The following is a 24230-nucleotide window of genomic DNA, read 5'->3' on the forward strand; positions in this document are numbered from 1 at the left end:
ACACTGATGAAAATCATACTTGCTGTTTTTCTTTCCATGCTGCAGATTGTCCGTTATACCCCTCTTTCAATATATCCAAATTAGCAGGCTTGATGCATGCGGGGTGTGCACTGGAAGCGGCACATGCATAGTAGTCACAGAAAGGAGACAGTAGAGAGAAGGAGGGTAATGAATACTCATGAGCCTGGTTAGACTGAGGAGAAGGCAGACTTGATGTCACTGTGCACCCAGGGCTTGGGAATGGACCGTGCGCGCCAAGCCTATTAATTAGCATAAAGCAATAAATTGGCATAACGGACAAACGGAAGAACAGTAAGTATGATTTTTATCAGTGTCACCCCCACTACTAGCTTGTACCAATAAGATTATGCGGGTGATACTGATGACAGATTCCCTTTAAATCCCATTTTCCTATTCTTAGGAGTCCAGTGGGTGGTCCTAATACTGTATCATTGATCTTGGGAGGCTGTCAATCTAATTAGAACCACCCACTGGACTCCTGAGCCCTAAAAGATCAGAGATTAAAATAAAAATAAAAAACAAGTTTTAATATAATGTATTTTAGCGCTTAGTAGGATTTAGAATAATGCATATCATACACCCTGAGTATATCCTATAAGAATGTACGGATTTATTACTTACAGTTATGATGGATTTTCAGTGATTGGAGTTATATTGGTTCATGCACTGTAATGGTAAGTGTTAGTGGTGAGTAAAAATGGTTTATGTACCCTTACTTTTCACTCTTAATATCAGATAAAAGTTGCAATATAATACACTTATACAATAGTATCCGGTTTATATCCCTATTTGATACTATAGCTCAGCAAGTATTAAAGGGGTTATCCAGGAAAAAAAACTTTATAAATATATATATATATATATATATATATATATATATATATGTATCAACTGGCTCCAGAAAGTTAAACAGATTTGTAAATTACTTCTGTCAAAACATCTTTATCCTTTCAGTACTTATGAGCTGATGAAGTTGAGTTGTTCTTTTCTGTCTAAGTGCTCCCTGATGACACCTGTCTCGGGAACTGTCCAGAGTAGAAGCCAATCCCCATAGCAAACCTCTTCCACTCTGCGCAGTTCCCAAGACAAGCAGAGATGTCAGCAGAGAGCACTGTTGCCAGACAGAAAAGAACAACTCAACTTCAGCAGCTGATAATTATTGGAAGGATTAAGATTTTTTAATAGAAGTAATATACAAAGCTGTTTAACTTTCTGGAGCCAGTTGATATATAATTTGTTTTTTTTCCTGGAATACCCCTTTAATACTTGCTGTGCTATAGTGAGATGTGGCAATCAGGGTATCCCACTCATATTTTACAGCTGCTGTAGGCATCACGGTGCTGTAGGCACCTATTGCAAAATAAATAAATAAATAATAATATTATTAATAATAATAATAAAATAATAATATTATATATATATATATATATATATATATATATATATATATATATATATATTTATATATACATATATATTAGGTAGGTATGTCCGTTGTATCTCCACCTCCCCCATAGAGATACATGGAGGGACATGTTGGTATGTTGCGGTATGTGCAGTGGTCGACAGTAATCCGTGCATGGAGCGGAGGGAGCTGGAGTTGTAGTTTTGCAACAGGTGGAGGCACCCTGGTTGGGAAACACTGCCCTATCGTATGGATAGGGGAAAAAAAGATGTCCTGCACCGGAGTTCCCTTTAATAAAACAACCTGGACAAAAATGCATGATACATTGTATTAGATGTAATATTTGATTTGTACTGTTATTGTAACCTTCTACCCCAAACAAGCATCTTATAAATTTAATATACTGCTGCTGGTTATTTTATAATGTCATTGGCTTTTACACAAGCTTTGTAAATTTTTGGGTATAATCTGAGCGTCCAGGGAATTCATCTTTCAGGACTTTTTAATTATTCACTATGCGTGATGAAGAACTTTTTAAATATATTAAATGATGATTTTGTTCCAGCAAACACCAAACAGTGTTTATTAGCCAAGTAACAATTATACAAAATAGATGCATGAAGTATCCCTTTGGGGTAAACGAAATATGTGACAATTTGACTTATTGCCAAAGTAATATCAACAAACTTTCCGATCATTGTGTAGCGTATTACTGGCGCTCCAAAGCCGCTCCAGTAACTCATTAGCCATCTGTGTAGACAGAACGCTCCACATTTTTCTAGCCTGCCCTATTTATTGGCAGCCGCACTCTCTCAATGTCTATGTCCCCATGTTATGCATTAGTTTACATCTGTAGAATAAATTCTACAAGATATACTCATTTAAGGGTCATTTTGTAATGTGCACACAGTAAACACCTGCTATAGACAGCGGATTGGATATGAGTTTTGGAGCAGAATGGATACAGATGGCAATTACTTAGTGATGAGTTAGAAGACTGAAGATAGCTCTACATGTTCTCAAGGAATTCACTCCGGAAAGTCTGGTGTGACTGAAGACGTGCAGAACATCATACCTGGGCATCAAGATATCGTTTCCTATCTGTGGAGATGTAACGCAACGTTGGCAAGGCTATGGGGGGGGGGGGGTCCTATTGCACTCTGCAGGAGAACAGACACAGCAGGTAACACAGTCCAGACACAGGTTTACTTAAAGAGGTACTCAGCCCCTAGACATCTTATCCCCTATTCAAGGGATGGGGGATAAGATGTCTGATCGCAGGGGTCTGGCCACTGGGACCCCCGAGATTTCAAGCACAGCACCCCGCGGCACCCCAGTCATCAGGTTAATGGAGGTGTAAAGGCTATTTACTAGCCGCCACGCCCCTTCCCATAGACATGAATGGAGGGGACTTGGCTCCAAGCTTCTGTGTTCAGAACGCTGCTGTGCCGGAGAAGTGAAAAAAACTTGGACCCGTAACCGAATGTGACCTGAGCTCAGTGCTCTCAGTCCTTCTCAGGGCTGATCGCTGTTAGGGGTTAGGATTAGGGGTTAGGGTTAAGATTAGGGTAAAGGGTTAGGATTAGTTGTTAGGATTAGGGATAGAGGTTAGGATTAGGGGTTAGGATTAGGGATAGTGGTTAGAATTATGGATTAGGATTAGAGGTTAGGATTAGGGTAAAGGGTTAGGATTAGGGATAGTGGGTTAGGATTAGGGGTAAGGGTTAGGATTAGGGTTTAAAGGAGTTCTCCGGTAGGCTTGCATTGAGGGGCGGAGCGTGACATCACACGCCGGCGCAGGCGTGACGTCACACGCCGCCCGCTCGCCGGTAATCAGTCCCGGAGCGAACACGCTCCGGGGACTGATTACAAACGGGGTGCCACGTGCATGATCCCGGGGGTCCCCAGTGGCAGAACTCCTGCGATCAGGCATCTTATCCCCTATGCTTTGGATAGGGGATAAGATGTTTAAGCACCGGAGTACCCCTTTAAGGAGTGAGAGGGAGCGGGTTGTAAAGCTGAAATCTCTGTTCCTGTGCAGAGGGTCACATTCCGCCACAAGGACACATTTTTCTTTTGCTTTAACCTAAAGGGGTACTCCAGCATTTTAAAACTAATTCCCTATCCTCAAGCGGTGCTTCTTATGCAGTATATCCCACCTCAATGTCTTCTGCATGGATTCTCAGTCCTAACCCTGAACTACACAAACCAGCAGCATGGTGTTCAGGGGTGGAAACAGGCTGCCCAGCCACACTGTACAAGCTGTACAAGTAACAAACATAAAGGTGAACACACACACACACACTATATACAGAAAGATCTGTGTTGAAAAGTCTAGTTGACCATATGGTTTTCAATACAACTGTATGAAAAAAGTGGAATCGTTTTTTCAGTTTGGTCAATGGCAAATCTATCTATAGGTATAAACATGATAAACAGTACATATGTCTATATGTTCAACATGACCATTTTGAACGTACAAATCTACAATATATGGAACGTATCATCAGGTAGATCTTTGTCCGGATTCATAATAAAGTATCTGCTTTTGTTTAGATGGACTGGAGATGTCTCTTCATATTCCCTTCATTTTCGATCACCAAGGTGTTGCATTCTCTCATTGTTATGTAGTAGGATCTATGTGATGACATTTATACATTTCTCTATGTTTTTTTCCCCAGATGTAAGACTAAAGTTTATCCAGATGAGCTTCCCAACACCAGCATAGTAATCGTATTCCACAATGAAGCCTGGAGCACTCTGCTACGGACCGTCCACAGCGTCATCAACCGATCCCCGCACCATCTATTATCAGAAATCATTCTGGTTGACGATGCAAGCGAGCGAGGTACCTTCTGTAATGTGAGCCTCATTGGTCACTCCATTGGTGTGAAAAGGAACCATCAATATTCATATATCACCGTGTTGTCTTGGTTTCGGATGGTGTTCTTTCTTTTTGAAGCCTAGAGGATATGCGAGGATGAAGATAATTATAGCTGTCATGCATCACGATTGCCTCTTTTGTCTTATAAAATATTTATTCACAAAAGATGAAACATTTTTTTTTTCCTTTTCTATGTAGAGTTTCTGAAAACTTCATTGGAAAATTATGTCAAGCAATTGGAAGTTCCTGTTAAAATTTTGAGGATGGAACAGAGGTCAGGACTTATACGGGCACGCCTTAGAGGAGCCAACATATCTAGGGGTCAAGTAATAACTTTCCTCGATGCTCATTGTGAATGCACCATTGGCTGGTTGGAGCCTCTACTGGCTAGAATTAAAGAAGACAGGTTTGTATACTTTCCTGACTTTATCCATTCAAACTTGTAATTTTCTCAAAGAGGTATGCGCATGAAATCAATTTATAATAAAATCAAACATAATATGTAGTTATTGTAGTTCTACAATACAGTGGGGATCAAAAGTTTGGGCACCCCAGGTAAAAATTTGTATTAATGTGCATAAAGAAGCCAAGGAAAGATGGAAAAAAACTCCAAAAGGCATCACATTACAGATTAGACATTCTTATAATATGTCAACAAAAGTTAGATTTTATTTCCATCATTTACACTGTCAAAATAACAGAAAACAAAAAAATGGCACCTGCAAAAGTTTGGGCACCCTGCTGATAGCGTGCATTGCCCCCTTTGCAAAGCTGAGACCTGCCAGTGTCACGGATTGTTCTCAATCATCATCTGGGAAGACCAGGTGATGTCAATCTCAAAGGTTTTAAATGCCCAGACTCATCTGACCTTACCCCAACAATCAGCACAATGGGTTCTTCTAAGCAGTTGTCTAGAAATCTGAAAATTAAAATAGTTGACGCTCACAAAGCTGGAGAAGGCTATAAGAAGATAGCAAAACATTTTCAGATGTCAATATCCTCTGTTCGGAATGTAATTAAGAAATGGCAGTCATCAGGAACAATGGAAGTTACAGTAAGATCTGGAAGACCAAGAAAAATATCAAACAGAACAGCTCGCAGGTTTGTGAGAAAAACAATTCAAAACCCTCGTTTGACTGCACAATCCCTCCAGAAAGATCTGGCAGACACTGGAGTTGTGGTACGCTATTCCACTATAAAGATATACTTGTACAAATATGGTCTTCATGGAAGAGTCATCAGAAGAAAATCTCTTCTACGTCCTCACCACAAAAATCAGCGTTTGAACTTTGCAAATGAACATATAGACAATCCTGATGCATTTTGGAAACAAGTTCTGTGCACCGATGAGGTTAAAATTGAACTTTTTGGCCGGAATGAGCAAAGGTACGATTGGAAAAGAAGGGGAACAAAATTTAATGAAAAGAACCTCTGTCCAACTGTTAAGCATGGGGGTGGATCAATCATGCTTTGGGGTTGTATTGCAGCCAGTGGCACAGGGAACATCTCACGAGTAGAAAAATTGATTCAATAAAATGTCATCAAATTTTGGATGCTAACTTGATGCCATCTGTGAAAAAGCTGAAATTAAAGAGAGGATGGCTTCTGCAAATGGATAATGATCCTAAACACACCTCGAAATCCACAAAATGAAGGTTTTGCCATGGCCTTCACAATCTCCTGACCTCAACATAATTGAAAATCTATGGATAGACCTTAAAAGAGCAGTGCGTGACAGATAGCCCAGAAATCTCAAAGCACTGGAAGACTTTTGTAAGGAAGAATGGGCAAAGATACCTCAAACAAGAATTGAAAGACTCTTGGCTGGCTACAAAAAGCGTTTACAAGCTGTGATACTTGCCAAAGGGGGCAGTACAAGATATTAACTCTGCAGGGTGCACAAACTTTTGCAGACGCCATTTTTTTGTTTTCTGTTATTTTGAAAATGTAAATGATGGAAATAAAATCTAACTTTTGTTGATATATTATAAGAATGTCTAATCTGTAATTTGATGCCTTTTGGAGATTTTTCCATCTTTCCTTGGCTTCTTTTTGCACATTAATAAAAATTTTTACCTGGGGGGCCCAAACTTTTGATCCCCACTGTAACTACATATTATGTTTGATTTTATTACAAATTGATTTTATTATAAATTTATGTGCATATCTCTTTGAGCTATTTGTGAATACTCACCATTTTTTTAAATCATAATCATGCGTATGAGAAACCATTAAAATGTTATATATATATATATATATATATCTATATATATATATATATATATATATATATATATATATATATATATATATATATAGTCTTCCAAGTCACAATTGTATGCCAACCACAATAGAACATTCTGTGTTATATATTTGTCTTTTCAAGTGGACCTGAGGAAGGCATTAGTGAATGCCGAAATGTGTTGTCCCTATTACCAAAAAAATTTTTAATATTCGTTGTCCTGTGCTGCTTGTGTCTTGCCTTGTTACTCAAACAATCTGAGCAGCACCTTCTAAACCATTTTTTTACCCCACTGACCCCCTTTCAAGTAGAAGCCTCCAGTAATTAGGTAGTCAGGTAGGTAGGGAACGTCCTATTAGGTAGATGCCCCCATTAGTTTGCCCCAGTCCCCTCCAAAAGAGAGCAACAAAAATCCCACTCACCATCCCTCAACTCCCACCCTGAGACCTGCATCCTCCATTTTGTTAGTGGTGAAGAATCTTCTCTTGCAAGACGGAGTGGTGCAGGACCTGCCCCGCAATTAAATCAGGTGAGAGGGATTTTTTTTTTATGCTCTGCCAGTATCGGGAAGGGTATCGCGGACTTATACTCCTGAAAATGTTCGATATCTGCACCAGTATCGGGAAACAATTACTATACTGATCATTCAGTGGTCATAACAAGTCATACAATAAATTACAATCGTACAAAGCATGACAGTACAATATACAGCACAGGTTCCCTAAGTTACACATACACTATACCACATTCTACACTCCACTCCGCAACACTCCGCTCCATCACTCGTTATAAAAGAAACCATGCCGATCAACAATACATTACAGTCCGTGATCTGGGAGGGGTGTGGGATCCATGGGCATAGGGAGAGGTGGATCACAGGGCCATTCAATGGTTATTTTACTAAAATCACCTATTAACAGTTGTGTAACTTTAAAGGGGTACTCCGCCCCTAGACATCTTATCCCCTATCCAAACGATAGGGGATAAGATGTCAGATCGCCGGGGTCCCGCTGCTGGGGACCCCCGGGATCGCCGCTGCGGCACCGCGCTATCATTACTGCACAGAGCGAGTTTGCTCTGCACGTAATGACAGGCAATACAGGGGCCGGAGCATCGTTACGTCACGGATTCGCCCCTTGTGACGTCACGGCCCGCCCCCTCGATACAAGTCTATGGGAAGGGGTGTGGCGGTCGTCACGCCCCCGCCATAGACTTGCATTAAGGGGCGGACCGTGATGTCACGAGGGGCGGAGCCATGACATCACACTGCTCCGTCCCCTGTATCGCCCATCATTATGCACAGAGCGAACTCGTTCTGTGCAGTAATGATAGTGCGCTGCCGCAGCGGCGATCCCGGGGGTCCCCAGCAGCGGGACCCCGGCGATCTGACATCTTATCCCCTATCCTTTGGATAGGGGATAAGATGTCTAAGGACGGAGTACCCCTTTAAGCTTCAAGGCCCCCACTTACCATGTATAATACTCAGAGGGCTGGACACAACTGCTACCTTTGCACCTGTTATAGTTACACCCCATCTAGTTATTGTAGCAAAATCTTTTTGGAACAAAAAAAGGCCAATCTTAGCAATTCTAAAAACTATCTCCAAAATCTATGACAAATTATAAGTTTCTGTACAAAAGCTTTCACAAAGTACCCCATAGACTGTCTGCAAGCGGCTGATGGGAGGCATGGGGGGATTTGTATTCCCTGCCAACCTCTGTTTAGATTCCTGAGGCTTCTTCTACAAGTAATGTCAGTGCCGAGCGTGTATAAAAAAAAAAAATCCTGCATTTAAAGCGGCTGTAATCTTTGTGTAATTCCCGCATGAGCAGTTCCCTAATATATTATTATAAGTGTATATCTAAATCGGAGGTACGCTTTAAGACAGCTGGCGGATCATTCCTTTATTTATTCTGCTTAAAGTATCACTGCATTCAATTTGAAATAATCTACTTAATGCAAACACCAGCTGTTTCAGATGTGTAATAGAAAATTCTGAACTGATCAGAATTAGACTCTTTGGGTTTTAAGCAGCCACATAGTTTGGGGGGGGGGAGGTTGGGGCTCGCGGTCCATGCGCTCCAATGCTGAATGCCAATAATGGACACCAAAAAGTTATCGTAAGGGTTTTGCACTAGTGTTTCAATTCAAGAAAGAAAGAAAAAAAAACACTCCAAAATGGCGCACACCAATGGGCGGGGGAGTTGGGGGGGAGTGGGTTGGGGCTCGCGGTCCATGTGCCCCAATGCTGAATGTGGCCCAATGCTAAATGTGCTCCAATGTTGAATGCCAATAATCGACACCAACAAGCCAGTCTGTTATAGTCAGGTTTTTAGATATCACAGTCCAAACTGGGGGTGGGTGTTGACCTAGTGTTTAAAAAGTTCCACCATTCAAGACATAAAGAAAAGAAAAAACACTCCAAAATGGCTCACGCCAATGGGCGGGGGAGTTGGGGGGGAGTGGGTTGGGTCTCGCGGTCCATGTGCCCCAATGCTGAATGTGCCCTAATGCTGAATGCCAATAATGGACACCAACAAGCCAGTCTGTTATAGTCAGGTTTTTAGATATCACAGTCCAATCTGGGGGTGGGTGTTGACCTAGTGTTTAAAAAGTTCAACAATTCAAGAAAAAAAGAAAAACCCTCCAAAATGGCGCACACCGTTGGTGTGCACCATCTTGGTGTGTATTTTCTTTCTTTCTTGAATTGTGGAGGTTTTTCGGTAGGACTCCATGGCGGTTGTCAAGGCCATGTCTGAAACTTCCCTTCCCAACCATTTCCTTGGTGATGCAGACCTTGTTATACGAATGGTCCTGTACATTATGATACAGATGTCACAGGAAATCATATCATTGTCTCCAGTGGAAAACCTTTATTACCATTTTTATGCTAATGACATTAATACATCCCAGAGCACCGTGCTATGTATTCATTCATATCAGTCTTTGCTCTAGCGGAACTTACTGTCTCATTTCCATAATAGAGATACAATAGAGTAAATTTCTTTAGAAAGCCGATTATCTGGAAAGTATATTTTCAGACCGGAGGAAACATGAGAAGAAAATTATTCCTGCATAGAAAGAATGTATCAACGTATCAATGGCATATACTGAACTATCCCAGTCACTTGTTTTTACCACTTCTTATCTTAGCTCCTATTACACTCAATAATAAATGTGTCTTTAGTAAATTCGGAAGTTCATTTTAGTGCCAGCTGTAGCTTCCAGAATTTTGTCATTTACCTCTAAGACTAAGCAGGGGATTTGGAATATAAAGCTTATGAAAAAAATCTTATAAAGTTATGCAATTTTTTAATATACTTTGTGTAAAAATTCCTTCAAGGTTTTAAAGTGAATCTGAGCTCAAGTGTCAAATAGGCTGTGTGAGGCGTAACATGCATGCCTTTTCCCTCCACCACCCTTCCCTCCCTTGGCTGATTGACTTGTAGGGCTCAGAGCTATAAACCCTGTACATTAATCAAGGCAGGGGGATGGGGAGACGACATGAATGCGGTGGCTCACACAGCCTCTTTGACACTTGAGCTCCGAGCATAATCTAGAGATGACAGATTCCCTTTGATGGGGTTATCCGGCGGTATAGTGTTTTTTTTTTGTTTGTTTTTTACAATATGCTCATTCTGTGTGCTATAAAAATTAAACCTCCACTCACCTCCAGTGCTCCCCCAGTGCCTGAGGTATTCTCTTCATGATTCTGGGGGTTGACCTATCATATTGCCGCTCAGCCACTCACTGGCTTAGAAAGGACACAACTCCGATCAGCTATTCACTGATCTGCAGTGTGATGGCTCGACCTCCAGAACCATCAAGAGGATTGCACTGGAGGTTGGGAGCATAATAGCAGAGGCCCCAAGGGAGTACTGAAGGTAAGTAGAGGTTCATTTTATTATAGTATACAGAATCGGCATACAGAATAGCCATATTGTTAAAAAAAAAAAAAAACATCCTACCACCGGATAACCTCTTTAAACTGCCTGCTAGCTGTCGGTGAATATTTTTTCACTTCCAGAGGGTAAAAAACTCTCCTGGTCAACTGTGGTGATCACAAGTGGAATGCTGCTATTCCTGTCATACCTGATGGTGCTTCTGCTAGAAAAGCCACCCAGGCTTTGGTAGTGATAATCAGTACAGCTGCTAATGAAAAAGGTTATTCAACTAGCAAACTGTGTGGTGAAGCTGGACCCCTTTGATGTCATGAGAGGTGGCCACTGCTAAGAATAAGGGACCAATAGAAGGCACAGACAGGCACCGTTTTCACAAGCAGCACAAGTCACATGGTGTGTAGGCATCCCCTAGCTAGAGGTACCACCAGTGCAGCCCCTGAGTGAAGAGGTCTGGGAGAAGAAGAAGATAAAATCTCCCTAGTGCGAGTGCCTGCGAGAGGTAGAGATCCCTGGCTGGGGATGTGAAGTGGTGCCCAACACCTATACCATAGTCTTATTGTAACTGGCTGATGGGATGGCGCCAAAGAACACAGACAAGACAGGTGATGACCCTGGCAAGAGCATGGGAGGAGAGGCATCTTGAGAAATCCTTATTGAACACATTTGTGTATGTCATGACCGACTGGGAGGACAGGAAAAGTGAACCATTAGCTGTCCATAATAACACTCTCCCTGCCTACTTGCACATCTGCCCTAAACGGCGGATCGACAATAACTGTGCCGGTCCCTACATGACCTAAAGTGCAGTGGGCGTAAAACAAATAATATACGTAGTCGGTCACAGGCCAGAAATATAACGGAAAAACCACCAAACAAGCAGATATACAAGACAGAATACAAACAGGCAAACAGGGCAGGATGTAGTGTACTAACATACAGTAACAAGATAAACGGCAGAAGTTAATTAATGAATAAGACACAGTATGGAATAAGTATACAGCAGAAACCAGAAGATGCAGGGGATGCAAAGAAGAACTGAATGTTAAACACTAAACAGATCAGCAAAATAGAACACTGTTCACATTCGACAGATTGGTGATAAAGTACATAAGACACTATAGACTAATGGTAATGTACAGAGTAAACACTAGATCAGTGATCTTGTACACTATGATCAGTGCATGTACTAAAAACACATAAGATCAGCAATCATGATAAGAAAAACCAAACTCCACAACATGGAGGAATACATGTCAGGTTACCAAAACAGGAATTATACAAAGCCAAACTCCACTAAATGGAGGAACCAGGATACCAGAACAGGAATTATACAAGCAAGACTCACAGTGTAAATACAGACTAAGATACAAGGCTAAAGCAGAATGGAAATACAATAATTCTAAAAACCGACAAAAGTACTACAGACTAAAATCAATAATAATCAGGACAATTAACAATGGTCAGAATTGCACAAATCACCAGCACAGAATACAGACCGAGCTGGGGTTTTAAAGCCACACCCGAACTGTAATAGGGTGAAAGCATTAACTCTTCCAAGCCTTGGAAGAATTAGAACAAAAATTTCTCAGACATAAAAACCAATGTCTGAACAGACCCCAGGACATAAAAACACAAAAACTGCTGTTACAGTATATATTCATAGTGTCCAACCATAAAAAACACACAGACATTTTGCAAATAGCATGTGCTGGCAGAACATGCCAGTGCTAGGACCACTCGGAAAACTGCATCTCTATAAAAGGCAACATAATATTTCTGCAGCAGATGTTTCCACCACGGAAATTTTGCCGTGTGCACAGTGCAGCAGAATCAAATTGAAAACAATAGGATTCTGTTGCAGTGGAGTTGGAATTGAACATAGCCTTGGAGGATACCTATCATTTTAACAAACATTTCATGTGTCACAAAATTTGATTAATGAAAGTCCAGATGCTTAGACCCTTATAGTCACTAAAACAAAGGGGCAGAAACACTCTGCTCTGCTCGAATTTCCTTGGAAAAGCATTGTGCAGACTTAGAGAGAGTGTTGCAGACTTTCTATAAATCTTTACATTGTTCTCCGTAAAGATCTGAGTACTACTACTCCATCTCTGTAGTGGTTGCGAGGGTCTCCGCATCCGGACCTCCCCCCCCCCACCAATCAATATTTATGACATATCAGATATTTATTAAAACAATAGGTATTCCTTATGGTTAAAGGTGTATTCCGGCCATAGACATATTATCCTCTATCCATAGGATAGGGCACAAGATGTCTGATCGCGGGGCCCGCCTCTGTGTTTCCGGGACTGGATTTGTGACATCACCACCCCCCTCCATTCATGTCTATGGGAGGGGGCGTGACTGCCATCACGCCCCCTCCCATAAACATGAATGGAGGGGACATGACATGGCGTCACTTCACGTCTCCAGTCCTTGAAACCCAGAGGTTTCCGAGACTGGAGAAGCAGCCCGGTATAGAATGCGGGTGCTTCATAGAGATCAGACATCTTATCCCCTATTTTTTTGGATAGGGGATAAGATGGCTATGGCCGGAATTCCCCTTTAAAAATACACGAAAGAGTGGATGGTTGAGCCTACACTTACTGGAGTTGGGGTTGAGTTATTTTTATCAGACGAGGTTGACAACCTGAAAGAAATTAATCCAAGCGGTATGAATAAGATAATATAACTGAACGCTATGAATAGTAATTACTATTATTCACAAGCATGCGAGCGGCAGGGACCTGCAGAGATGTGCGTGTAGGAAGTTCAGATCCGTCTTGTTCTGTTTCATATTTTTGTCTCCAGGAAAACGGTGGTTTGTCCAATAATCGATGTAATAAGCGATGACACATTCGAGTACATGGCCGGTTCAGACATGACTTACGGTGGATTTAATTGGAAATTGAATTTTCGCTGGTATCCTGTTCCCCAGAGAGAAATGGACAGAAGGAAAGGAGACCGAACGCTACCAGTAAGGTAAATGGAATATACTTTGTTAGATGCATGGCTGGCTGTGCATATATATTTACAGGGTAAAGTCAATACAAATAAAAATAAAAAACAAGGGCTAAACAATCCATTAAAAAGAGCAAAGAAACAAAAAGCAGAACGGCGGTGAGCAGTGTTCCAAGAAGGTTCTACACGTCGTGATTCAGAGCAAACTCATAATAAAAACATCCTATAAATAATAGTTCATGGTAGGTTAAAGCAGGTGCCGAGGATAAGAGAAACATGGCTGCTTTCTTCCAAAAACCACATCTGTCCAGGCATTGTGTAGGTATTTCAGCTTAGTTTTATTGAAATGAAGGGTGATGAGCTGCAATACCACAGATAACCTGTAGACATGTGGGGCACTGTTATTTTCTTTTTCTTTTTTTTTTTTAATCAAGTGTTTTTTCTACTTGGGACATTGAAATACACTAGTTTATGTCTGGTTTATGTTATAATTTTCACCTGCAAATGAATGTTTCCTTTTGACAAAAGAGAATGGTTACACCCAGTTGTCTGCATTCAATCTCATTGTTAAAGGGGTACTCCGGCGGAAAACTTTTTTTTTTTTTTTTTTAAATCAACTGTTGCCAGAAAGTTAAACAGATTTGTAAATTACTTCTATTAAAAAAAATATATATATATTAATCCTTCCAGTACTTATTAGCTGCAGAATACTACAGAGAAAATTATTTTCTTTTTGGAACACAGAGCTCTCTGCTGACATCACAGGCACAGTGCTCTCTCCTGATATCTCTGTCCATTTTAGGAAGAACTGTCCAGAGCAGCATATGTTTGCTATGGGGATTTTCTTCTACTCTGGACAGTTCTTAAAATGAACAGAGATGTCAGCAGAGAGCACTACAGAGATGTCAGCAGAGAGCACTGTGCTCGTGATGTCAGCGGAGAGCTGTGTGTTCCAAAAAGAAAATAATTTCCTCTGTAGTATTCAGCAGCTAATAAGTACTGGAAGCATTAAGATTTTTTCATAGAAGTAATTTACAAATCTGTTTAACTTTCTGCCACCAGTTGATCTAAATAAAAAAAAAAGTTTTCTACCGTAGTACCCCTTTAAAGAGGTATCCCAACATCAGGTTTAAAAATAACCATGATGCAGAAGCATATAGCATCTGTTTTGTGCATCTACTGTCCTCTCCCCCACTATGTAAGAAGCACTACTTCCTGTTTGAGCAGTTGCTCAGTACTACTATTCCCAGAATGCATCACTTCCTCTCAGTGGTTCATAACAGCCCTCCCACCCAGCTCACTCCTCTCCTTTAGCACTTCTGACAGTTCTCCAGTGCTGATGCAGGACATTGCTCTGCTGACCAGAACAGTCTGAAGGGGCTGTATTCATTCTGTCTGCTTCTCTGCCTGTGGCATTGCCCAGCACAAGGCAGCATGGTATGAACACTTATTCTTGGTATGTCTATATATTTATGACAGGGAGAAGGAGATGTAGCTATCAGAGGTAGTGACATTTCTCTGGGGTCAGGACTTAAGCTCAGAGATCTTGCCACGCCTCATGAGACAAAAGAAGGTGATGTGCCACCATAGGAGGGGGGAGTCGGGAAGCCGGAGACAACACTACACTGACAATGAGAGGACTACACAACTTCCTGTCAAGTACAAATCAAGCAAAAACATACTAAAGACAACATAATTTGTAAATTAGGGTAATAGTTTTATTTCAATACAATTTTAGGATACCCGAATAACCCTTTAATGCAAATGATGTTACTCTGCCATTGGAATGCTCTATTGTAGTTATGTGTAGAGAAAAGAAAAAAGGCCTCTTGGTAATTTACTCTATTTTTGCTCTTAAAGGCTAATATTAATAATATTAATAACAATTAATGATAATAATGAACATCAACTAATAGTAATAGTTGTTGTTAAATATTCTTCTTATTATTTATTATTATTACATTACATCCTTTTCACGATAAAAAAACAAAAACAAAAACAAAAAAAAATAAAAGTGCTGCCATACTGTGGGCTCTGCTGAAACAAGATATTTCTATTTTCTTCTCTAGATCAATCCCAGTCAGTCCAGGCACAGAAATAATATAGAAAGCAAAGAAAGAAGAAATCTTGTGTGGTTGAGGATTTAATTTAATAGGGAATGTTAGGCTAAGATCTCCTCTGTGTCGCAGCTCCGTTCTGGGAGTTCCGTTGCGAATTCCATTTAAAGAGCAGGGCTTGAATAGACAAAAAAGTCATAGACAAAAATGCTGCGAGGAGTATGCAATAAATATTATCATATAAAAAGACACCAGACGGAAACCCAACTGACCCCATTATGGAGTTTTCCAGGTATAGAAAAACAGAACTAATTATTTCCCAAAACAGCACCACTCCTGTCCTCAGGTTGTGCCTGGTAATGCAACACATCAACTTCAATGGAACTTAGTTGCAATACAACACACAACCTGACGACAGGTATGGTGATGTTTTTTTAAATTCTGGATAATCCCTTTAAAGTCAATGGGATCCATTGTGTAACAGACCACACCACTCTTTTGTCCTTGAAAGGAATCTGTGACGGAGGCCCCAAACAAACTCTCCAACACAGATGTGAACAAAACCTTAACAAGATTCAGAGATTTACTTTAGAGGAGCTGCATAGACCACTGGAGCCTCTATTCTGTAGATGACACATTGACTTCTATTGGAGAGTGTTGTGTGCATGTTCTGTAACCTATGTAGAGGTCATTATACAGGGAAGGGAAACAGTGACCTATTGTAACTGGTGGATCCTGCCTTATCTATATATTGTTGCCACCTTTTATTGCAAGCCTGATTGTGATGACAGTGAGAAGAAAGCTGAGAAGTGATCTCTACAGAAAAGGGTCAGATGAGGCCTAGTGATTAGGTTATAACTTCTACATTTCAGGATTATGTTTTTATATAGATAGGGCCATAAAAACGCAAAACAAAAGCCACCTAAAAAAATTTATTATTATGATCATTTTTTTTTTTTTTTTTTAGCTTTGTTGAAGGAAGGAGCAGGAAAGCAGGTCATGTCTGAGATGCAGAATTGTCATACCGTGTTTCTCCGAAAATAAGCCCGGGTCTTATATTAATTTTAGTCCCAAAAAACACACTAGGGCTTATTTTCAGGGTAGGGCTTATTTATTTATGGGGGGCTGCAGGAGTGTGGAGGATGGGGGGCTGTGGGAGGATGGGGGGCTGTAGCAGTGTGGAGGATGGGGGGCTGTAGCAGTGTGGAGGATGCCGCACCCCCCCCATCTTCCACACTGCTACAGCCCTCCATCCTACCACAGCCCCCCATCCTCCACACTGCTACAGCCCTCCATCCTACCACAGCCCCCCATCCTCCACACTGCTACAGCCCCCCATCCTCCCACAGCCCCCCATCCTCCACACTGCTACAGCCCCCCATCCTCCCACAGCCCCCCATCCTCCACACTGCTACAGCCCCCCCCCTCATTCACCCCTTCCCCCGTCGTCCTCCACACTCCTACAGTGCCCCCACCCCTCTGCCATAATAAGGGGGTCTGCAGGCATTACTGGCGGCCACGGTCCGGATCTGGACCGTGATCCGCCAGTTGATTACCCCTGGCCTAGGTCTTATTTTCGGGGTAGGGCTTATATTGCAGCCCACCCTGAAAATACTGCTAGGGCTTACTTTCGGGGTAGGGTTTATTTTCGGGGAAACACGTATATATAGGTTTAGCATCTGTATTCTTATTTACTGTAAATTACAAATTTAAGAAATTCTCAAATGGTTGTAGAAATAGAGGTTTACTTAAACTATATCTGGGTTTTTGAGCACTGAAATACTGACAGTGAAAAAAAAATCTAAAATAAATTATTATTAATAATAATAATAATAATAATAAATATGCATATATACATATATATATATCTTTTTATATTGCTTAGTAAACATTTGTAGAAAGTAATGCTCTTTATTTGTCTTCTGATGTCAATACATTGTATCTGAATGGTCAGAATATTTTACAAAATCTACAGAGTTATTTATCCCTGTTATTTAATTTATGAAGCCACAATCCAGACATATGTTAGTTTATAGATCCAGCTGGCACAGACGCTTATCATGTGTTGGATACTAGCGCCCTCTACTGTTATAGAAGGTTTAGCATTTTTTTCTTTTTCTTTTTGGATGGTTTTTATTGTAAAAAAAAAATAATTTCAGGAAAAAAGGGTTAATAAATCCTAACCTAAAATAACATTTTCTCTAGGACACCTACAATGGCCGGGGGCCTGTTCTCCATTGACAAGAACTACTTTGAAGAACTCGGGACTTATGACTCAGGAATGGACATATGGGGAGGAGAAAACCTAGAAATGTCTTTTAGAGTAAGTATTTGCTTCTTTACAGATTAAGATCTGGCAGCTTATGTGTATAGACAAATGGAGCAGTTGCTGATCTCTTTCTATTGTGCATTGCAGGTTTATCTGCAGTTTGTGAAGTGATATCAAGCTGTCACAATGTGTCGTTTTGGCTGACACACTCAGCTAAACTGCATTGATGGATACAGCTCTGCTACATGTAGTTATGCAGTTTGGGTTTTTTCCCAACTCCATTAAATGTAATAGTGCTGCTCCGAGTAGTATTTTGCCTGGTTGCCAAATAGGAAAGAGTAATGAACTTGAAAAACTACCAGTCATATTAGTTGGAAACCACTTAGAAGAGAGTCCAGCTCACTCCCTAAGCCCGTAGCGCTCGGACTGGCGTGGGCAACGCCAACTGACACAGGTATGCAAACGAACAGGATGTCCAGCGCAGGTCATATGACTAAGGTCTGTGCCTAGGACTGAAACGCGTCACGTTGTAATGTCCTCCATGTATTGAAGCTTTTATACAATAAAGAGGTTTTCCGATATCTGCGCTGGACATCCTGTTCGTTTGTAAGTCATATTAGTTGTTTGTTATGGTGAGAGTGAAGGAATTGTGGTGGCCCAGTACGGGAGGTATTACCCCATGCTCCTGCTGTCCTGTCAGGCAGCCGCCTTCAGTGTCCCCGAGGCCCCCTGCACTTGTTTCCCCATTGTAAATATGTTTTACCATGTAAAGTGTTAGAAAATGTAATGTTGCTTTAAAAGTTATACCATGTGGTCAGGCATGTAATGGCTCCCAATCCATGGGCTCTCACTTTTGTGGTCTGTAGATCTCTTCTGCTGCACACTCTCTTACAGAGTAGGCACACTCCTCTTACTCAGTTTTGCATGGCCAACTCACTCCCTCTACTCCTCCGTCTTTATGTCTAGATGCTCTCTTGGTAGGAATCACAGTTGTGGCAGCCCAGAGTGAACTTCGTAGTGAAGAACTTGGGGGCTGGCTGGGATTTGTAGTTCCAAGCAGGGCAGCCGCCTAGATCACCCTCTTGATGGGGGTGCTGCTCTGCCCGCAGCCAAAAAGCTAGAAGCCAGCCTCCAAAGCACCTGACACTCATTAGACATGTGCAGAACCAAAAATGTTGTTTCTTTTCGTTTCGTTCGTTTTCATTTTCAAAAATTTTCGCTTCTGTGAATATTCGGAATGCTGTTAATTCGTTATATTCGGTTTTCGGATGCAAAGGCAAAAATTTTTTTCGTTTTCGGATGCATTAGTTAATAACATCGAATGCATTCGTTAATTTGGATCTTTCATTATATCAGTAAAATTCCTTAAATTTAGCATTCGTTACTAAACGAAATGCACATTAGTTTCACTTGCTGATCCTCCTTTGTAATAAATAGCAGGTGTTACCTTAGGATTCTTGTTGTTTTCACCTTTTTTTGCAGTTTTCTCTGTGTAGGAAGCAAGTTTTCCTCAGATAAACCCAATGAAAAAATCTAATTCATTCCTTACATTCGGTTTACTGATAACGAATGCATTCGTAATTCATTAACATGCATTATTCGTTATACGTTATTTAACTGATGCATTCGTTAACTGTTTATTCGTATTTGTATTCTTTTTCGGAAATATTAGATTTTTTTTTTCGTGCATTCGGATTGTAACGAACACCCGAAAACGGGAAAATTCGGTAAGTTTAGTATTCGTTCTGAAACGAATTGCACATGTCTAACACTCATCTGAAGCACCCACCTAGACAGCACCACCGTCACAACCATCCCCTGCCCCAGTCCCATATTAATCTGTATTCTTCAGCCTGCTGGAGGAGCGCAGTGCCCCCTTTCCAAGTCCTGACATTGCGCGAGCCCCCATACATACGCCCAATGAGGAGGAGGTTTGCTACAGTGTGTCCCCCCAGTAGTAAGGAGGAGCGTGTCAAAGGGCGGAGCCAATTGGCGGGGTCAAGGGGCGGCAAAATTAGCTTTTGCCTAGGGTGGCAAAAATCCTTGCACCAGCCCTGGCTCCCAGCTGGTCACAGTTGCTATCACACTATCATGAGGGCGTCCGCAAGGTTATTCCATGCTCTATGGGCTGGCACAAAGAAGGGGGCTACACTGTAGGTGTTGGTGATCTCAGCTCCCCTAGGGAACACTCTGTCTAGCAGGATGGTAAGTGGGGTGCCCTTGGTATTACAGAGCAGACAACAAGCTAGACACCGAAATAACGTTAAGGGTGCGTTCACACCGAGTAATTCAAGAGGAATTTACTCGAGTAATTTGTCTTGAATTCTCTGCTCCAAATGAATGCACATCTCCTCTGCCCATTGACTTTAATGTTATTTCTGCTGGCCTGTTCACACTGCGGAAATTCTGCTAGCAGAATTCCGACGCTGAATTCCGTTCCGCTTGAAGAAAGAACATGTTCATTCTTCAAGCGGAATCCGCTAGCAGAAATCAATTGAAGTCAATGGTAAAAAAAATTCCACCCGAAATCGTTTTCGAACGGAATTTGCGCAGAATTTGCATGCAATTTGCGCAGAATTTGCACGCAATTTGCACGGAAATGGCTGAAAAGATCTTCACTTCTTTCTCCCCCATGTCCGCGTGCAATTCTGCAAGCAATTCCGCGAACAATTGCGCACAAATTGCGTGCAAATTTCACGCTAATTTCACGCTAAAATTAAAAAAAAATTTCCGCCCGAAATTTTTTTTGCGTGAATTACTCTTCATTTACTCCATGTGAACGCACCCTAACAGGAAATAGTGTTTACTGAGGCAAATACAGTGACCCCCCCCCGACCTACGATGGCCCCGACATACGATAATTTCAACATGCGATGGCCTCTCTGTTGAAGGCAGCATCAACATACGATGCTTTTGTATGTCGGGGCCATCGCATAAATGGCTATCCGGCAGCGCAGACTGCTTCAGCTGCCGCCGGATAGCCGTTTACGGTGCCCCGTGTGCTCCGGTGATGGTCTCTTACCTGTCCTCGGGGCTCCAGAGCGTCATCTTCGGGATTCCCTGCATCGCCGGCGCTCTCCTTCGTCATCATCACGTCTCCGCGCACGCCGTCCCGCCAACTAATAGGAGCGGCGTGCGTAGTGACGTGATGGCGGCAACGGAGAGCGAGGATCCCGGGGAAGCAGAGACGTCCGGAGCGTCGGGGACGCGGCGACAGCGATGGAGGGCGACATCCAGGGCAGCGGTGACGGTCCGGAGCGACGGGGACACGTGAGTATAACTTCCTATTCTTTCCATTGCACGGATCCCTCAACATACGATGGTTTCAACAAACGATGGTTCATTTGGAACGGATTACCATCGTATGCTGAGGGACCACTGTACTTCTTCCCCGATCTAGAATGTTCCCAAACAAAATGTTTAGGCCTAATAGTAATGCATGGGGTAACCCTATATTCACAGCCAAAGAACTCAATAAATTATTGAATAGCAAAACAAGTAGTGCAGAACATTATGAAAACTGTACAACAGTGAAAAAACATTTGACAATAAGGAACTGATATCCGATATTCAACTCCCAGGCCTACCGGGTACACAGTGGGACACTGCACATCTGTTGTCCATGGCCCACACATTTGGGACTTCGGTCAGTCATCTGCAGCAGCTCGCTGCGCCTCTCTCACTACTTTTCACAGACCAGCGTCTCCTTCTATTTCGCACCATTCACAAGCATACAATACAGAAAATCACCGGGCAAAATATTTTTACAGTATAAACATGATCCTTTGGATAGGGGATAAGATGTCTAGGGGCGGAGTACCCCTTTAAAGATCTGCATAGAGGGGGAGATTTATCAAAACCTGTCCAGAGGAAAAGTAGCTGAGTTGCCCATAGCAACCAATCAGATCGCTTCTTTCATTTTTCAGAGGCCTTTTCAAAAATGAAAGAAGCGATCTCATTGGTTGCTATGGGCAACTCAGCAACTTTTCCTCTGGATGGGTTTTAATTAATTTCCCCCTATATAGATAATACTTCTAAATTTCTTAGATATGATTCTAAGGATGGGGGCCATGACATAGGGCTGTCCTTAGTGTTGTGTGGCTATACAGAGAGCACAACCAAGCGGGGCACTAGGGGCTTCTATCATGCATTTTGTGGCAGGATCTATGGAAATTTAAAGGGGTACTCCAATGGAAAACATTTATTTATTCAAATCAACTAATTCCAGAAAGTTAAACAGATTTGTAAATGACTTCTATTAAAAAAATCTTAGTCCCTTCAGTACTTATCAGCTCCACGGGAAGTTGTGTAGTTCTTTCCAGTCTGACCACAGTGCTCTCTGCTGACACCTCTGTCCGTGTCAGGAACTTTCCAGAGTAGAAGCAAATCCCCATAGCGAACCTCTCCTGCTCTGGACAGTTCCTGGCATGGACAGAGGTGGCAGCAAAGAGCACTGTGGTCAGACTGGAAAGAACAACTCAACTTCCTGTGGAGCATACAGCAGCTGATAAGTACTGGAAGGATTAAGATTTTTAAATAGAAGTAATTTACAAATCTGTTTAACTTTTTTGGCACCAGTTGATTTGGAAAAAAATGTTTTACACCGAAGTACCCCTTTAACCATATTGTATCTAATTATAGTCTATACGAGTGGTCTCAAACTGTGGTCCTCCAGATGTTGCAAAACTTCAACTCCCAGCAAGCCCAGACAGCCGTTGGCTGTCTGGGCATGCTGGGAGTTGAAGTTTTGCAACATCTGGAGGCCATAGTTTGAGAACACTGGTCTGTAGTGTATTAAGTGGAACACTTGTTGCCAACCGATCATAGGGGCTCCAAGTAGAAGGAATGATCGGCTTAAAGTGTAGCCCCCATCATCCTTTTTTTTTTTTTGTTTCTGTCCCTGCCTATTGCCCATCTATCCCTAACCCCCTCCCTGCCTTTAATTTTTTTTTTTTTACTTTATTAAAAATGGCTTATTGTCTGCCTGGTAGTGTGTTTACTACCAGGCAGACTTCCCCAGCAGGCACAACGTCACTGATGCCTGCTGGGGCTGACACTTCCGCCCTTAGTTCACCTACACAGTGTGCCTCCAGCTGTTTCACCACTACAACTCCCAGCTTGCCCTGGCATCTATTGGCTGTCAGGGCATGCTGGGAGTTGTAGTGGGTAAACAACTGGAGGTACGCTGTGGTGAAAACCGCTGCCGCACATCCAGCTCCCCCGGATCCCGCAACGCAACCTGCTTTCCACCCTGAAAAAGAAAGTGAATAAAGTGCAGGGCAGTCCTACCTCACTCCGGGAGCCGGGGCCGGCATGCGAGGCCAGGGAGCCTGCGTGCATCCTCTTCATTCAAAGCGCTCGCTCCCGCCTATCTGATTGACAGGCAGGGAGCGAGCGCAGGCTGAATGAATTAGGACCGATGCCCGGCCAGCATCGGTCCGAATTCATGCGTGACGTCACGCCAGCCTGCAGCCGGCCACTAGGAGGGAGACCCCCTAGTGGCCGGTTTTCAAGTGTAAATTAAACAATTTTAATGATTAAAAAAATTATTAATGTATATTAGAGATATGTTGTAGTACATAAGTACTACAACATATAAAAAAAAAAGGTTTGTGACAGTGCCCATTTAACATCATGTGACTGCTCTAATAGAGAGGGGTTGTTCAAAGAAGACTCCCCCTTTATGTACAAACATCCCAACCAGATTATCACTGCCAGCTCCGTTACATTATGAACATATTTCAAGTGATTTCTTATGAAGTCTTAATTAATCTTTGGATAGAAGAAAGCAGCTTGGCTGAAGAAATTGCCGCTTACCATTCCTCAAGTAACACCTTATAAATATTCAAAGGGAACATGTTAGGTTAATTGGATATTTGTTGTGATAATAGAAAGAGTTGCATTCTAATCCGGTTTGATAGAAGATTAGTATTATACATAATTAAAAATCTTTCCTTACCTTCTGTCTAACTATCAGATACTCATAGCAAAAAATTATCGCAGTTCACTTACGTAACACACGAGGAGGCGCACGTAAGAGACCTCTCCTGACATTAGAAATGAGAAGCTAGAGCCCAGACGTACGATGCCTTACTATACGGCAATGTTGTATTTACAAGTAGGATTCCGTGTTAGGTTAGAAAAAGAGGCATCAAAGGATTAAAGCGTACCTGTCATGAGACAAAATAATGATTCTATATGTTACTCACTAGGTCATGCAGACACTTTAAATTTCTTTTTAATGTGTCTTTCTTCTGTCATTGGCTCACAAATCCCTCTGTTCTGCTGCTCACTCATTCTGACACCCCCTGCTCAGGAAGGGGTGTGTCCGAGGCAAGCACTGAGCCCACCCTCAATTACCATGCAGTTTGCTGTGCTGGATCTCTTCATCCATACACACATACATACATACATACACACATACAGTACAGACCAACAGTTTGGACACACCTTCTCATTCAGAGTTTTCTTTATTTTCATGACACTGAA

At 41.9% G+C, this 24230-nt stretch overlaps 1 protein-coding gene and 1 long non-coding RNA gene across 9 annotated transcripts in view; one reads left to right on the plus strand and one right to left on the minus strand.

Annotated features, from left to right (window-relative positions):
* LOC130285192 (uncharacterized) overlaps positions 1-21514 on the minus strand; it is a 120129-nt gene extending 98615 nt beyond the window's left edge. The window contains exons 1-2 of the long non-coding RNA XR_008847283.1: positions 21329-21514; positions 4279-4389 (exon numbers count right to left, since the gene is read on the minus strand). This is a non-coding gene — a long non-coding RNA (uncharacterized LOC130285192). The remainder of the gene's footprint in view (positions 1-4278; positions 4390-21328) is intronic.
* GALNT13 (polypeptide N-acetylgalactosaminyltransferase 13) overlaps positions 1-24230 on the plus strand; it is a 354352-nt gene that overhangs the window by 209235 nt on the left and 120887 nt on the right. For all 8 annotated transcript variants that reach the window (XR_008847277.1, XR_008847278.1, XM_056536509.1 and 5 more), the window contains exons 3-6: positions 4108-4274; positions 4509-4716; positions 13266-13436; positions 17678-17795. Coding sequence is in view for 6 of the 8 variants with exons in the window: in XM_056536509.1 (XP_056392484.1) it covers positions 4108-4274; positions 4509-4716; positions 13266-13436; positions 17678-17795 (664 nt within the window). In the remaining 2 variants the exon portion in view is untranslated. The remainder of the gene's footprint in view (positions 1-4107; positions 4275-4508; positions 4717-13265; positions 13437-17677; positions 17796-24230) is intronic.

This window comes from Hyla sarda, chromosome 8 (assembly GCF_029499605.1).
Source record: "Hyla sarda isolate aHylSar1 chromosome 8, aHylSar1.hap1, whole genome shotgun sequence".
Lineage (NCBI taxonomy): Eukaryota > Metazoa > Chordata > Amphibia > Anura > Hylidae > Hyla > Hyla sarda.